At 43.5% G+C, this 17,961-nt stretch overlaps 1 protein-coding gene across 1 annotated transcript; it reads right to left on the reverse strand.

The window, feature by feature from the left end:
• Positions 1–4,309: 4,309 nt before the first annotated feature.
• On the reverse strand, positions 4,310–12,371 carry SELE (selectin E). The gene is made up of 12 exons (XM_084792625.1): positions 12,232–12,371; positions 11,822–11,905; positions 10,930–11,313; positions 10,335–10,442; positions 9,710–9,898; positions 8,789–8,974; positions 7,222–7,410; positions 6,952–7,128; positions 6,573–6,683; positions 5,892–5,913; positions 5,723–5,789; positions 4,310–4,805 (listed from the first exon to the last, which is right to left on the reverse strand). The coding sequence occupies exons 2-11, from the start codon at positions 11,877–11,879 to the stop codon at positions 5,732–5,734; spliced, it is 1,482 nt and encodes a 493-aa protein (XP_084648751.1). The 5' UTR covers positions 11,880–11,905; positions 12,232–12,371; the 3' UTR covers positions 4,310–4,805; positions 5,723–5,731.
• Positions 12,372–17,961: the final 5,590 nt, after the last annotated feature.

Raw genomic sequence — 17,961 nt, forward strand, 5'->3', positions numbered from 1 at the left:
ATCCTCCTCCCCTTTTGTTCCCCTTTCTCATCTCTTTCTCTCTCTCCCCACCCCTTTCCAAAACTGGTCTCAGTCTTTTGCCCTGAGAACACAGTAGCTGACTAGAAACTATAGCAACTGGATTCTTCCCCACAACCCCCCAGTCGCTTCTGTTCACCTATGCATCCTTCCTTCCCTTTGTTATTCTTGTTGTTTGGTTTTATAAACACCTGACTGTGGGGTAGAAGGCCCTGGTAGTACCATACGTTAAAAACTTAAGTCAGAGAGCCAGGCGCAGAGGCGACACTTGTAATCCCCAGCACCCAGGGAGGCAGAAGTGGGCAGATCACTGTGAGTTCGAGGCCAGCCTGGTCTACAAAGCAAGTTCAGGACAGCCAAAGCTACACAGAGAAACTCTGTCTCAAAAAAAAAAAGAAAAGAAAGAAAGTATTTCAGAGCCAGGATTCTGTTGAACTTCAATAGTTCTCTGGAAGACTTGGCCCAACTCAGTCGCCCACCTCCTCCTTCTTGCCTCGCTCACCCCCTAGTGGAAGTCCATGTTCATGATTCTTTTGAAAGTAAAATCCTAAATTACAATCCCCGGGCTCTAAGTCTTTGTCCTACCCCTATGGTGCTTTCAGGACCTGGAAATACCTTGAGTATAAAATGTGAAGAACACAGTTGAGCAATTGTCCTTGTTGTATGGTGGAGCATCTTCTGGGTATCTGCCCAGGAGTGGTATAGCTGGGTCTTGTGGTACCACTATCCCCAATTTTCTGAGAAAGCACCAGATTGATCTCCAAAGTGGTTGTACAAGTTTTGCACTCCCACCAGCAATAGAGGAGTGTTCCCCTTCCTCCACATCCTTGCCAGCATGTGCTGTCCCTTGAGTTTTTGATCTTAGATATTCTGGTAGGTGTAAGATGAAATCTCAGAGTTGGTTTTGTTTGCATTTACCTGATAACTAAGGACATTGAGCATTTCTTTAGTATTTCATGGCCATTCATTGTTCCTCTGTTGAGAAGTCTCTGTTTAGCTCTGTCCCTCATTTTTTAATTGGATAATTTGGTTTGGTGATGTTTAATTTCTTTAATTCTTTATATATTTTAGATATTAGCCCTTTGTTGGGTGTAGGGTTGGTGAAGATCTTTTCCTAGTCTGTATGTAGGTTTCTGTTTTGTTCTGTTAACAGCGTCCTTTGCCTTACAGAAGCTCTTCAGTTTCATGTTATCCCCTGGCTTGTCTCTTCCTGTTCCCCACCAAGAGGAAGCGAACAAATTGGGGGGCACAAGAGTTCATCATGTCAGAAACAGTCCCCGCTCCCCAGAGTTGGGGGAGGCCAGGCAGGAAGAGAGGTAGGCTGTCGAGATGAGACTTGATAGGCTGTGGTCATATGGTAGGGAAGGAGGGCCCCTTCTGTCAGAGGTCTGGGGGGAGGGTATAGGGCAGAAAAGGAAGAGAGGGTAGGAACGGGAGATACAAGCCAGGGCATAACAGTCGGGATGTAATCTGAATAATTTATAATAAATTTTAAAAACAGTGTGTAAGATTTTAATTCAGCCAATTAAAGGCAATCTGAAGCAAGCCACTGACATGATAATATTTGCATGGTAAGAAAGTTAATAACGACAAACATGATGGCTGGTATGTGCCAACACACACACATCACACACACACATCACTCACACACATCACACACACATACACACCACACACACATCACACACACACACATCACACACACACACCACACACACCACACACACCACACACACCACACACACACAAATAATATATACAAAATAGCAATAACAACAATGGAACTTAGCAGGTAATATAAAACACTATGGAGGCAGAACTATTACTAGTCTCATTTTTAAAATTTATTTGTTCTTAGGTAATTTTGTCATCCCCTGGAAACTTACCAGCTCCCCCCTCCTTCATGAGCTTGCTTGCTTTTGTATAATCTACTGAGTGTAAGTGGGCGGCCTATGGAAGGTTAACTGATCTTCCTGGCTGGAACTCCCACAGGTAATGGTGCCCACGGGGATTCCAACGGTGTGACAGCTCCATCAATAGGTTAGATGCTTGAAACAATGCCTGGGCCGTCTGCGACACAGGAGAGTATGTGATTCAGCTCAGGCCCCACAGCTTAAGAACCAGGATTACCAGCATCCTAGACTGAGGCAAAATGTTATCGTAGCTCAGGGTGAGTAATGACTTAATGAGGTCTGCCCATACCAGGCCTGCGTGCGCAGTATGTAATGTATAATGTACATATGCAGGGAGAGTGTACGTATTGATAGGGGAGAGCCTCGTTGTGAACCTAACCTTGGGGATAATTACTAAGTCTTCAGTAAAAATGAACACGAACTTCTTTGAATTATAGCAAATGAGACTGGCAGGCAGCGAATACTTTGCTTCCTTGGTCTTGGCCATTCTTTTAGATTATTCATAGTTTGGATCTTTTGGTATTGGTACAAGAGCCTACACACACACACACACACACACACACACACACACACACACACACACACACCTTCACACATGCTAGAACCGTAATGATGAAAGAGACGCAGTAGGAAGTGTTAGTTAGACTGGGAGACACTGGAGTCCTTTCTCAGTGCAGGTTCGGCTGTAAAACAGAGCAGCCTCTTCAGGAGGGAGCTAGAAGACTCCTCCAAGGCCAGAGCAGGGTTTCTGTGTGACCTGTGCCCAGACATGTACTAAAGACAGTGGAGAGAAGGTGGCACCTCAACAGCTGCACCCAGGTGTTGACAGCAGCATTACTCGCTGTATATCAAAGGTGCTGAATAGGCAAATCCCTAGACCGTGTAGGCTAGTGAGTGCTGCCTGCAGGGGAGGGAAAAGGTTCTGAGGAGACTGCAAACTCACTAGCTTTCACTCTGTGGCAAAGGAGGGTTGAGGAGGTAGGTATATGGTTCCCTGGTTTTCCATTTTAAAAGGGGGAATTTTGTGCTAGCAAGATGGTTCAGTGGATGAAAGCACTTGCCACACATGCCCATGGTGGAAAGAGAGAGCCGACTCCTCAGAGCTGTCCTTTGATCTCCACACATTCACAGTGACAACTCACATGCTCACATACACACACACACACACACACACACACACACACACGTGAACACATGCACACACACGTGTGCACACAAATACACATGCATGCACAAACACACACATTAATTAATTAATTAAAATGTAAATTTTATGGCATGCTATTTTTTAACTAGATGAATTACAATTTTTAAGAAAGCCCAGATACACAAAGATAAATAGAAACACATTTATTGATGAACGTCATACTGACATGTGAATACAATAAGTTTGACATATTTAAATAAATACATACCCAAACCATGAAATATTTTAAATCATAATTTAAAATACTCTATAAAACTCAGATACACACCACAGTTATATTCCACACAGTTATTTCTGATATAAAATATGTAACCATTTATATTGTGCAGTTTTACAACAGTTACTCTCCCTCTCTTTCGCTAGCTCTTGCTGTCACTCTTACTCCTCCTCCCCGTTCCCCTTCATCCTAACGCTTTGCTCTTAAAAAAAAAAAAAAAAAAAAAAAAAAAACCTAGTGCCTGAGCCAGGCGTGGTGGCGCATGCCTTTAATCCCAGCACTCAGGAAGGCAGAGGCAAGCGGATCTGCGTGAGTTCGAGGCCAGCCTGGATTACAAAGTGAGTCCAGGACAGCCAGTGTTACGCAGAGAAACCCTGTCTCAAAAGCCAAAAAGAACAGCAACAAAAAATGTACGGCCTGGATCTGTTACATGGTGAGTCCTCATTCGTGGATTTAGAATCATATACAATATACAAGAATCATGCATCTGTCATGTATAAAAACCACCTCTATAGGAATTCAAACCACATTCACATTTTGACAAGCTTTTGAACAGATGCTTTTAAATGCACTTTTAAAAAGCATTTATTTGTTTATTAAATCAGAACATTTGGCCTCAAGGAAGTTTTTCTTCCAGAAAAAAAATATGAGGAAAAATATCCCCTAAACATGCAAACACTCTCTTCAACTTCTCTTCTTTTAATAGTACCATGCCTTAAAACAAGCTACTGTTTAAACACTCAGGATTTCACACTGATTAGTAATTCCTCATTTTGAAAATAAGTTTACTGCAGATATAACGTTAGGATTTGCTAATTAAAAAAAAAAGATTTAGGATAACTTTTCTCTTGTGATAGGCCACAGGATTCTGGTTTTATTATTATTACTATTATTGTTTAAAGTCATTTTGACCCTTGTGCTAAAATAAGAGTGATGGACATCATACTAGATTGGCACTTTGTACCCCTAACGGCACTCCCACGCCATAACCTGAGAGTACAACATCTTGGCCTTTTTTTCCAACATAGAAATAGAAACTTGTTTGCTCAAGACTGCTGATGGATACTATTTACCCCTGTGACTGCAATAACAGCGTTGGCAGTTGAAACGCCAACATGCAGAACAAGAGAAAGAAACAAAGCCACAAAATGCTGTTTCTGTCCCCAAAGTCCAGAGTGACTAAGGAGGGCTGCTGCTCCAGCCCAGGCCCTCAGTGTATTCACTCTCTTTTGAGGAAGGCACACTCCACCTTCTGTGGCCAGCATGGTCTGGATGCCTGGGCTAGGCAAGAGGAAACTAAGTTATTCTGGGTGGAGGGCTGGCCTCGTCACTGAGTATCAATCCATGGATTCAGGCTCCTGGCTACAAGCAGGCAAGAGAAACCAGGATTTCGTTTTCTGCTTCATGCCTTCTGCAGATCATTCTGTTTCCCAGGATGCATCTGTGCCCCCTGCAAATACAAGTGAGTGTGAATGCTTTCCAAATAGCCTGCGTGCCGGAAGCAACAACAAAACATGTCTTTTAAGCAGGCTGCCTCTCAAAGGTCTAGCTATGAACTGCCAATGACATTCAGCTACAATGTCGAGACTAGTCTCTATGACATTGTTATGTAGATATAGGTCACATATACCTGCTGAACCATATGGAACATGCAACCCAAAGAATGAAGCCCGGTGTACCTTGAGCTTTAATTAATAGTAATTCAATTATATTGGTCATTATTAAGAACCATGCTAATGAAAGCTGTTAATATAAGGAAAACGAAGGAAGGGGCTGAAGAAGCAAATTGCAACATCACCTTTCTGTGTAATCTTTCTCTAAGCCCCAAACTACACCAAAAAGTCTGCTCATTAAGAAACAATTATTTAGAAGGCCTTTTCTTTCCAGGCATACTCTCACACTGAGATCATATTGAGAATCACAGATTTCAGTTCACACTGCTGCTGGTATTTGAATCCCAGATGCACAGTAGCTTTGGAAACTTTGGTCGAGTTCCCATAAATCCTGTGCCTCATTTTCTTCATCTCAGAAGAAGAAAGGGGGAGTAGCACTGGTCTCTCAGACTCCCTAGCTCTGGTTCACGCTTAGGGATCCAGTCACTGAACGGGGTTAGCCTTCAGCATCAGGGCCACCACATCCACCAGCATCGCACACAAGTAAAAGTAAATTGACCCAGAACTCTGTCCCTCCCTCTCATCCCACATGCAAACAAAAACAAAAACAAAAAACATCAACAAAGAAAGAAAGAAATGACTGTCTACAAATTATCACAAAGACAGGGAAGGTGTGAGGGCGTCAAGGAGAAACACCATTTGAAAAGGGGATTTTTTTTTCTTTCATTATTAGCATGACCTGCCCAAACCGTACCTGTTGAGCTTAGATGATGTGAGAAGGCTCCTGATGGTTTCCAAGAGGTTGAAGGCTTTGGAAGCTGCTGTGGAAACATGAGAAAAGTATGTCAAGCATTGCCTTCCCACATGCAGATAAGAAATTATGTAGTACTGAATAGCATGCTTTGTACAAGAATTCAGCTTACCTAGCAGGAATAAATTTCTTTGCTGCAAGAGAAAGAAAACTATTAATTTGGACTAATAACTTTGAAGCAAATCAGACTCATCTGGGTCTATACTCTCGGTACTACAGGGGCACTATAATAAACATTTGGTGGCAATTAAGGTAAAATGCAAAGGAAGAAACATTCAAAGAACACAGCAGCTTCCTGACACCAGGAAATATATATACATATATATTATATAAAATATTTTATTTTTTATTTTTATATAAAATATATTTTATGTAAAATATATATTGATGTATTTATAAATTTATAAATTTAGACTGTTCCAAGCAATTTCCTGTTACTTGAAAGCATTTCATCTATTCTTCCAATAGAATCATGGTATAACTATAACTGACTGAGCGACTCCAAAGACACCCTGGACTTTAAAGTGAGTAGCGCCACCTAGAGTTAAGCAGTGTTAGCACAGCTAACACGGGTTTTCTAAAACTTTCAACACTGAGCTTAGTAATAATAAATCCTTGTCCTGAAACTTTTGCTTTATTACACTGACATTTACTGGGGCTATTTAATAATTAGGTTCTGCTTTCTAGATTCTAGTGAAAACTTTCAATAGTCCATAGCTCATCAGTGAGGAAAAAAATATATAAAATTTTCAAAATATATATTTTTTTTTTTGGAAAGGGTGCCTGAATTTACCTTTCTTCCGAAAGTATCTCATGAACAAGTAGATAAATGAGGACAGTGCCAGGAGCGATGTTCCTGCTGTAGAAAGTGCAACTACCAAGGGGTGGGTGGTGTTGGTCGGGGCTGAGGAAACAAAGTAGGAGGGAACAGTGTGAGCAACACTTGGCTTTAGGGTCTTTCAGTCCTGTCATTTGGCCTTTTCTCTATATATTTATCACTATCGGCAGAAGAACCACGTGGTCAAGTGCATGAAGCAGGGACTTAGCGTTGAAGATGTAATCAATTCCCCCCCGAAATTCCACTGAGGGCGTGTCCCCGTGTTAGCATCCTTAGCAGTTTAAGACTCCTTCTCTCTGCTCCCCCAGGCAACCTCCATCCATCAAAGCATCACCTTCACAGGTAGGCATCATCCCAGACCAGTGTCCTGTGGCACCGCATGTCAGAACTGAAGAGCCGTTGAGTGTCCATCCATCAGGACACGCAAAGTCACACACTGTGCCGAAAACTGCTGGCCCGCTGCAGCTCATGTTCATCTTTCCCGGAACTTCGAGGCTTGAGCAGTGCACCGCTGCAAACAACATGTCCATGGCAGATGTTACAAAAGCCTCACCACACAACTGCTACGTGGATGTGTGCCGTGGGAGTGTGAACTCAGTGTTACCTTGGCAGGAGGGGACTTCTTGGGTCCACTTTCCCTGGGACGTGCACACGAGTTGAGCCGACCCGTGTAACTCAAAGCCCTCACTGCACTGAAAGGCACACACGGACTGGTAGGTGAAGCTCCCGGTAGTAGCATGAACACACTCCATGAAACTGTTCTGAGACGGGGAGATAGCATCGCATTCCACAGCTGGAAGAGAAAAGCCATTCAGAGGCATAAGCATTGGGCTATAGCAGGGTAACCAAGCCACGAAGATGTGCACTCGCTTCCGTCTTACAGTGAAACCCAAAGCATGTCTGCAGGGGGCCAGAGAGATGGCTTGCCGGGTCAAGACATTTTCTGCCCATGCTAACAACTTGAATTGCGTTTCTGGGACCCACATGATGGGACCCACATGAAAATCGACTCCTGCAAGTTGTCCTCTGACCTACACACACACACACACACACACACACACACACACACACACACACACACACAGAGGCAATTCTTCATTATGAATTCCCGGGACAGAGGCTGTACTTCGGAGGTGATTCAGTCTCTCCATAATAATGACCCATAATGCACGGGGCAGCCAATACAAAGAATGTGGGTCCTCCACACTGGTCTGGTGTGCACAGTGAGGGTAAAGGGAAAGACCTTACATCACCAAAGAGCAAGTGTGGGCCCTGACTCCTTCCAGGGGGTGCAAAGGAAGGAGAAGGAGCCTCCCACAGTTTGCCTGCCCTTGGCTTGAGTTTGGTGTTGTGGCTTTGCCCCTAGGATTGCTCAGTGCTAAAATTGGCCCTGAGGATGCCAGAACAGAATAATAACGACGGCCTCTCGTTCCGAATGTTCTTGCCTTTGCTGGAAGGTGAGCTCAACATTAATGCTTTTACATCAGTATCAAAACAATCCTCGCAGGCGACAGAGAACAAGCTGGGAATATTGTCACCACTGCTACCTATGAGCTCTAGAAAGATGAGGGTCAAGTAGTATTTTCACTATTCTGAGTTTTACACTTTAAATAGGATTTCTCTTACATTGAGAATTCTTCTTACTCTATGCCAATGCCAGTAAATTAATATTATTAGTATGCCCTAGTTTAGAAACAAACAAAAACCTGTCTCCTTATGTTACTTGAATACACTGCTTCTCCCTGGCCGTGCGTTCATTTTTTTTTTTAAAAAAAATCAATTTCAAATATATTACTGTTTCCCTCACAATTGGTGTCAGTAGTTACAGGGGACACCTGAAGTCATTGTCAGTGGCCGAGACAGATGACAGATTTTTTTTTGAAATGAAAAGTTCGCACACTGGGATCTGTGGTGTCCACTGCCCTTGCTCATTGCATTCAACCTGGGCCGGCCCCTGCAATGTGAAACTGGGCTCACACGTGAAGTTGCAGGATGATTTAAAGACAAACTTTTCTCCAGCTGTTGAGCTGCCGCAGCTCACAGAGCCACTCTGGGGCTGAGGGATAGCATCACAGGTCATGGCTGTAACACAAGCATCCCTTCAAATTAGTGAACCTGGCTCGCCCATCTCAAGTCTCGGCTGAGGAAGAGAAGGCGTGGGAGAACTTTACCTCTGCACAATGGCTTCTCACTGTCCCAGGTTCCGGATGAGGTACACTGTAGAGTCTGAGCTCCAACTCGCCTGTACCCTTCCTCACAGTCAAACGTACAGGTCGTGTTCCATGAGAAGTTCCCGGGACTTGAGGAGCATTTCTTGACTCCATTGTCAGGTTTTGTCAACGCTTCACATTCGACCACTGAGGAGATGAAAGAGAAGAGAGAGCTTTACTCAAAGAAAGTTCCACAGACGTTTTCCTTTTCTCTTGAATTAGGGGCTATCAAAGAAGGTGAAACCCATCTTCAAAGGGCATAACCCAAACTCCTGGGCCAATCTTGAGCACGTACAGACTCGTGACAAATGTTTTAGTCTTTACTATACTTTTCATATTTTCATCTTATTATTGTTCACTTTGACTCTGCTGGGTGGTCTCTGATCTGTTTTACCACACATAGAAACAACAAAAACAAAGAAAACAACAACCTCTAGATCAAGATTCATGACTTGGCAATATTAACACACAAAGCACCTGAGCAATGAATATTTTCATTGCTCCTGGGAACAAAGATTGCTGTGCAGAGTTATGGAAGCTCCCTGACCAACATAGGGCTAACGTCAGTCCCATTGCATGGACAAGCTGAACAGCAATGTCCATGAGAAAATCACGAGGCTGTCTAGATGTGTCTCCCCCATCTCCATGACCTTCCCTTACATGTCACCAGAACCTCAGAAATACCCTTTTTTTTTTTTAAGTGGGAAAAATCCTTTGTTAACCAATCAGGTACCAGACTGCGCATACAATTCACAGAGGGGAATACATTTTACTAAGTGAAACAACAAAAAGAACTTTCCACAGGATTGGAATAAGTTATGTGTTGGATAAAAACTAAGGCAATGAGGAGGAGTGGAAATGTTTGGTGTGCTTGAGCGTTACCGTGGCAGGCTGGGGCAGGCGCACTCCATTCTCCAGAAGGCGTACACCACACGGTCGTCTCCGTGGTGCTGGGTAGGTAGCCCCTGTTACAGCTGAAAGAGCAGGAGGAATTATAGCTGAAGTGGCCAAAAGTGTGGCTGCAGTTCCGGCTTCCGTGGTCAGGGTGTTCCTGCGCTTTGCAGGTCACAACTGGAGGGGAGAAAGGCATCAAGTCACATGTTGAGACCTTGCACATGAGAGAGGGACACTAGACGCCATAACTCTTGCCCATTGAACATTGCCTGTGGTCCAGGCTCTATGGCACCATTAGACTATGACACTGTTTCTCTTATTATCTTCGCACTTCCCTGGAACCTCAAAAGCTTAGCTACAGCTAATGGCCACGTGCAGTTGTTTAACGACAACTGAAATATTCAGTCATCCTGTAAGACCACTTCGTCAAGGTGCCATAAGTTGTAAGTCTGGAGTTTGACCCAGGAGGATCTGACTTCATAGTGTCAGTTACCACAGCACTCTCACTCTGGTGTTCAGGCAAAGGAAACGTGTGGGCCTGACTGACAAGCCTTCTGGAACACGAGAGGGTGTTACCATCTTTGGAGAAACAACAGGTGAGGATAAGACTTACCTTGCTCACAGTTGGGTCCAAAGAAGCCAGGGTGGCACTTGCAGGTGTAACTATTGATGGTCTCTACACATTCGCCACGCCCACTGCAGGATGTGTGGGTACAGGAAGCTACAGAAAGCACAATCCATATGAGGACAGTCAGTTATTATGGTGCTCGTCACGGGTGTTTTTATTTGTTTGCTTGTTTTTAATTTAGAATCAACGCAATCCGGGTAATACTAATGGCATTGGTGCTCGAGATTTTTGACTGACATGCCAGATCCAAGTCCTAGGCTCATCATTGCATAACTTGGTGATAATAATTGGACATCAGTAGAATAGCTACAAACAACTAGAACACGTGTTTTATTCGAGTGTGTAGACTCTCTATACTGATAAAACCACATATATGCAAATATGTAGGCACATACCCATACATCCTTGCCTTTAGCCACACAAATCAGTACGAGGAGATATCACTACTATTGGGATGTTCTGTAATCAGCTCTTTAAAAACGGAAAGTGTGCATAGCAGAGGCCAGTTACTTCTCATGCTGTCAATCCGTCAGGCTGCCTCCACACAGGACCCGCCTCCCCCCATGCAGAACCTCCATACCTGTGTAGCACAGAGCCAGTTTCTTTTTGTCACATCTCTCGTCGTTCCACATGCCGGAGTCCTTGGGTCTTTGGATGTAGATCTCTACACAGTCCTCGTTTCGTTGCTTGTTGTTTGGTTCACCTGGTGCCCAGTTCTTCGCTTCCTCAGTCAGAGGCTTCCGGGTCCCCACCCAGACCCATACGTTATTGACTTTTCGGATTCCAATCCAGTAGTAACTTGGTGAATATTTCAGGTTGGAGTTTAGGTAATTGATCTCTTCCTTGTTCTGAATCGCCACCAGGTGCGTGTACTTTTCCTGGCAGTACGCACTGGCTTCATTATACGTCATGACTTCGACGGAGGCGTTGTAATACCAAGCTATGCTCTTTCCAATGAGAAGCACTGGATTGGGTCAAGAAGGCAACAGCAAAGTTTAGTCCTGTTTTTGTGGCGTCTTGCTTTTGGCTTATAGGGGACTTAGTGATGGCCCAAACTACTGCCTTTAAAAGTAAGAAGAGGACCGTTTGCAGGCTCTAGCGTTTCTGTATATCACTGCACGACTGTCCACCCCCTGGTGCTACCTCACAAGCACCATGCTCTCCTATGACTCCACAGCACAATGGAAGTCAGAGAAAACAACCACCATCGGATGCTGTGCGACACCTGTTCGAGCCTCCTTTGAGGAACCAAATGAATGAATCTTCACAAAGAAGATCCGTCCTTCCCTTGTAAGCAAACCAAGCATTCCCACCACAGGGCAGCAGCACAGGGAGATGTCAGCAGTCCTGCTAACCACCGTAAAAAAAACCACAGAACCGCCACCCCTGCCCCCCGAACAACAAAATACCCTCTGCTCAAGAGGCAGCAGGGTGCAGGTGAGAGGGCCTGCTCTCTGATGACTCCAGCTTACCAAAAGTGAGAGTGGAGAGAAACCGTGAGGTGTTCATGGCTCCAGCAGTTCCTTTCATCCAGGGATTAGGCTGGAGATGCTTTTCTGAGGAGAGAAAGTGCAGAATTAGTCACAGAAGGCAACTCTAAGTATGAGTTACTCACCCACCTCTACCACAGGATTTAAGTCAACCCTGTGAGGGTTCAGGGTTCCCATACCTCGTCACTTATTTCACAGACATTTACTATGGTGGATAAATGCAAACTTTTAATATTTTCATTATTTTAAACAAAGAGAAAAGGCAGGTTTTAATTACAGTGCTATAACAGCTTAGACAGAGCCTTTTATCATAAAGCTTTATGGCATGTGTGTGCACACATATAAATCTATATTTCGGGCCCAAGGCTCCTCTGCTAGGAATCTGCACTTACTGTTCTGTGGAACGGTTGTTTGGGTGTTGACTCCTGTTCTGTGGGTGTAGACTCCTCGCGTGTGCTGCTCCCGATGCTGCCTCTCTACTCTTCCAGCAGTTTCGATGTGTAGTCAGTCAAGGACCACTGAGCAGGGCTTCAGCCAGAGCCTCTTTATAAGGGAGCTGGCTTCCTGTGAGTCATAGGACGATATTATCAAAATCTGGTAAGGAGGAAATCCTCAACCACATCCAATTTTTTTTCTGGGAATATCCACCGAGTTAAAAAAAAAAAAGAAAAAGAAAAAAGGAAAAAAAAAGTTTTCATAGTGATGTCAGAAACTCTGTTAAACAAACCCTCTTCTCAGCTCTTATCATTTGTATGCAATTTTATCAAATATGATGCAAACGTGTGATTTTAATTCCTGTGTCATAAAATCTAATTACTAATTATCACTCCTGTCTAGAAATGGGTCTCACAAATGTAAGCAAGCTAAGAATATTTTGTTAGCTATGATTTTATCACTCTCGATTTTCTCATGTGTAGCTGTCAGTAATGTGTCAGCACCCACTTTCTGTTCCTGTGCCTGCTACCTTCGCCCATGCTAACAGGCACTGTGTGGGACAGGGGAGTGATCCATGGACGTATGTTTATTTTCATATTCTACTCACTAGCTATGACATTGTTACAAAAGAAAAGCTTTACTCGTCTATTCTAAATAATGCCTTGTATTTATTTATTTATTTATTTATTTATTTATTTATTTTGGTCTTTGAAGACATTGTTTCTCATGTAATTCTGGCTGTCCTGGACTCGTTTTATAGGCCAGGCTGGCCTCAAGCTCACAGAGATCTGCCAGCCTCTGCCTCCCAAGTGCTGGAATTAAAGGAGTATGCCACCATGCCTGGCTATGCCTTGTTTTTTATACAATACAAACATATGGGAGATAAAAATGTATCTTTTCTACCTTCCCACCATCTTTCATTTTTTAAATATTGACATTGTCTCAACCCTTCATCTCAGTTTACTTAGATGAATATGGTTGTTATTGTTAAGCACATGTAAAAATATAACCCACATATCTTAATTATATTTGTATGCATATTTACATATAATATACATCAAACTTCCTTTATTTCCAAATCTCTTCTTCCACTTGCTCTTATCTTTCTTTCTGATACTGAGGTCTCTTTTAGGGAAGTCTAAAGCATAAAGTTCTGCCCATACATAATCTGTCTATCTACTTATCTACCTACATATGAATTACAAATGTGCATCTAATAATTTTAAAAAGCATCATCAAGTAAGTGTGGCATATACCTGTCATCCTGCATTTGAGAGGCTAGCACAGGAGTTTGAGGCCACCATGAGTTCCAGCCTTGACTACAAGTGTGAAACATCTTGTCAAAATGGAAAAAAAATTAGGTGCATTGACTTAAATCTTGAAACGAAATTTATCTGAAATGTTTTTCAAATTATTTTCAATTGTTTTTCAAATTCTTCATAAGCAGCCCTCAATCATGCATTTGCATCCATGGGGTTTTTTTTTTCTTCCTTTCTTTTTTTTTTTTTTTGTAACTAAATTTCTGGATTTGACAGTGGTGACACAGTATCTGTAGTGTCGCTGTACCTGCTTAATGACCTAGACCCCCGAGTAGAATCTCTAATGTGCCGAGTGTTTCCTCTGTCCCATGCTTTATCCTGAGCTTGTTGTCATGTTCATCTGTGTTGTTTTTTTATTTCTATCATTTGTGAAGCATGTACCCTAGCCTTGTTGTACAGGTGAGGAAATTAAGGAGCCAAGTTCTGTCTGTCCATCTGTCTGTCTGTCTGTCTGTCTGTCCGTCTACCTACCTACCTACCTATCTCTCCAGGTTCCACGTTGTCTAACCACACAGGGAAACATTATTGAAACCCAGGCAACTGATCCCTAGGTCCCTCTCTCTTGCCCAGGCTGTGGTGCCGTCAGCTGTTATGCCATACTGATGTCTCTGCTTTTCCTCACCCCGCCCCAAGTCTTTGTCTTCTTCTTCCTGAAGCCCCTGGATCACTGAAGCTCTCTGCCAGAGAGAGAGAGAAAGAGGCTGGGGCTCCTCAGAAATAGGAAGCGAATGGGAAAGGGAAAACAAACAGGGGAGGCAACTGTGCCCTGCCTGGGAGGAGCTGCTGATTCTCAGCCACGGTTGCCAAAAGATCCTTATCAAGTGCAAGCTTTCTCTAAGGCAAAAGGACAATGCATGTTTCTAAGTTTATGCTGAAAGAGCTTTAGGTGGAGACCTCGTATCAGAAAGAACGATACGAGCACCTGGAAGAAGAGAGTAGTTAAATAACGGCTTCGTGTACGTTGTGTCTAAAGACACACACCAACATTAGAGGTGTGGTATTCCGGACCCACTCCCCCTATCATCCCGCAATCTCCCAGGATATTTCCTACATCTTGCCCCTGAGACTGGACCTGAAAATCTTGTGGGTGGAGAAGCCATAAACAGACCTCCCGAGGATGCTCGGGACAAGAGGAGCGGGGTTATAGGCAGCCTTCCGTAGACACAGCATCTGGCTCGTCCCTCATCTGGTTCACCCTGTTGTGTACTAACGAGGGGAGGTCACTTTTTGTACTCGTGGAAGGTGAGTTGAAAAGGAAGTTAGCCGAGGCTTGAATAGTTGGGGGAGGGTTGAATATTAATTCCCTTCAAATAATACAAAGTTCCTGAGAAGCACACTGCTTAGAAGTACTTCAGTCTCTACAAAGCCTCCCAAACTCTCAAGATGCAGCCAGTTAGTTCTGAGCTGTTTTCAACCTGGGCTGATATGGACCCTTGAAGGTCTCGGTCTCAGGAGAAGAGTGCCCTACATGGCTGAGATCAAAGGAAGGAAGAGGATGCACCCACAGGCACAGCATAGGCTGCTCCAACAGGTACCACACACCCCCTGCTTCATGAGCGCTTTGCTTCAAGTCCTTTATCCTTCCTTCCACGCCCTTTACATTGAAGATTTTAACCACCTTGGTAAATCCCGAGGGAGTGAGGGTCCAATGGAGGATGGAGGGTCACTGAGACAAGTGTTAGGATTCTAATCAAGTCTGTCCTATAGACACAGCAGATTGGTGGGTAAGGTCAAAAGCATTCCTGTCCATAGCCACATAGGACAAAAAAACAAAACAAAGCAAACCTCAACAACAACAACAACAAAAATGCAACCCTTCATAGATGTGTCAACTCTTATTTCAACTGTCACTGCTGAAGCCAACTGTGAATGCTAGGCCTCCTGGGGTGGCGCTCCCCACTCTCCTACCTCTCTGCAAACGCTTTTCTTTTTTTATCCCCCTATTTTTGAGGTTTCAAAAGCATCAGTATCTCCAAATTTCTGCTTTGATGACATCTAAGTTGTCTTTATAGAATGGGTAGAGGAAGAAAATCCTAATGAAGATCCGACCATATTTACAGTATGTAAACACTTCTCTTCCACATTGAAATGACAAAAGACGGTAATGTCAGTGTGCCACCACAGCATGGAGTAGAATTCCTTGTTAGATCAGAGCATAAGATCGTTTGGTCTGGTCACCTCTCAATTTGCTTCCCAGTGATTCACTTGGGATTTATAGACACCTTCAGACAGCCATACAAGGCAGGAGCAGAGCACATTGCCCACTCTGTTTCTTTCACCCATGGGAAGATGTAGGGCTCTCAGACTGAACTGTAAAGAGGAGTCAGTCCCTTGATCGTCTCAGTACAAGGTACCTTAGCTGGGTGTGGTATCACAAGTTTGAAATCCCAGAGTTCAGTAGGTTGATGCAGGAGCACAGCCAAGTCAAGGCCAGTTTGGGCTACATAGTAAGTTCAGAGTCTGTCAGCGTAAGATGGTGAAGTTCTCTCTCTCTCTCTCTCTCTCTCTCTCTCTCTCTCTCTCTCTCTCTCTCTCTCTCTCACACACACACACACACACACACACACACACACACACACACACACACAGAGAGAGAGAGAGACAGACAGACAGAGAGACAGAGACAGAGACAGAGACAGAAAGTTGGGTGTTATGATAAATATCTGTAGAGTTTGGAAAGCAGAGACAAGAAAGCGTAGGAATTCAAGGCCAGCCATAGCTACAGAGTGAGTTTGAGGCTAGTCTGGGTTATATGGGAGCTTGTCTTAAAACAAAGCAAAAACCAAACCAAACAAACAAAACACCCACAAAAATCAAACAAAAGAAATCACATCCTTAGGAGTCAGAACTTTGGTCAAACTGGAAAGCTGAGGTGTAGACATGATCAGCTTTGTGTCAGTTCTGCACATATAAAGGGTGTTCAGAATGCCTGCCATTTTGGATTCTTACATATGGAAAGAAGATAGTTTATTAACAAGGAAGAAATAAGTGTGTGTATGTTCATGAACATATGTGTGTGTGCATGTGTGTGCACATCTTTGTGTGTCTCTGTACATGTGCTTGTGTGTGTGTGTGCGCGCGCGCATGCGCGCGCACAGGCATTCACTTGATTTATCTTCCCCTCAGATTCAGGAGGATTCCTTTAACCCCACTCCTGGAGCTTCTAAGATGAGAAACTTCAATGTCTTAATATGGCTTTGCTTCCTGCTTGGCATGGCTTTGCTTTCTCCTTAGCGTGGTTTTGCTTCTGGCTTGGCATGGCTTTGCTTCCTGCTTGGCATGGCTTTGCTTCCTGCCTTGGCAGCACCTTATCTCAATGCTTCCTCGCCTACTGTTTTGGGATTAAGGAATAACTAATGGGAATAGCTTCTAAATGAGCCAACTCTGGTGAATTCCCCAATCAGAAGAAACAAGGGAGGGTGGGCTGGTTAATTAGCTGAGCTTTTCCTGAATGTAGCCAGGCTGCTTGGTGACTGTTTGACAAGGGCGAGAGAACACTCGGGATGGGGAGAAAAGTTCTGTGGTCTGTTTTCCTTGGCCACTGTGTCACTTGTTTTAAAAGTTAGAATTTTTTTCAGGGACTATTCTTAGCTTTGTTCTCAGTAGAAAAATCCCATCCTGGTCATGTTTGAAAATACAGCTTTGATTTTTAGTGTCGTCAGAAAAAAAAAAATGCAGCAGTTCCAAACAATAGTAAAATGCCACTAATAGTACAGGAGAAAGGGTCATTTTTCCCTCAAAAATTAAAAATCGGTGATTTGAGAGAAGAGAAGAGAAGTAGGCTCACACCTGAAGTTTCTAGGTCTTTTTACACTCCTATCAGTCATGGGAACCATACTGATATGGTTCATTAGGCAAATATTCTTTATTTGGAAATGGCTTTATTGTTAATAGAGACTATTTAAATGCAGCATTAGTGAGTAATCACTGTTGGATAGATATATATATATCTCTTTGTACTTATATCATACCATGAAAGGTGAAAAGTAGGCATTCAATCCATCTCCCACAAGACAAAACAGAAGCCCAGAGAGGTTAAAAAAAAAACAAACTTGTCTGTTTTTGTTTCAGTTACTAACTAGCAGAACCTGGGTTCGAATCCACATCTGTGTCACCCTAAAGCTTGTATCCTTTTGGCGATGTCATTCTCACTCAGAGTTCTTGCCTGAAAAGCACGCCTTTGTTTTCACACAAGTAAATGGTCCAGCAGCTTATCCCCACCCTGGCCCTGCACGCCAGCATCTTAGGTTAGGGTTTTTCTGAAGAACCCAAGTCATAACGTGGTGTAAGTTACTAATTTGAGAGACGACCCTGAGAAACCTTATAGGACGGTAAAGAAGTGAGACTGGAAGGGAAGAATCTCAGCAA

This window comes from Acomys minous (genome assembly GCF_964271855.1).
Source record: "Acomys minous genome assembly, chromosome: 1".
Classification (NCBI taxonomy): Eukaryota; Metazoa; Chordata; class Mammalia; order Rodentia; family Muridae; genus Acomys; species Acomys minous.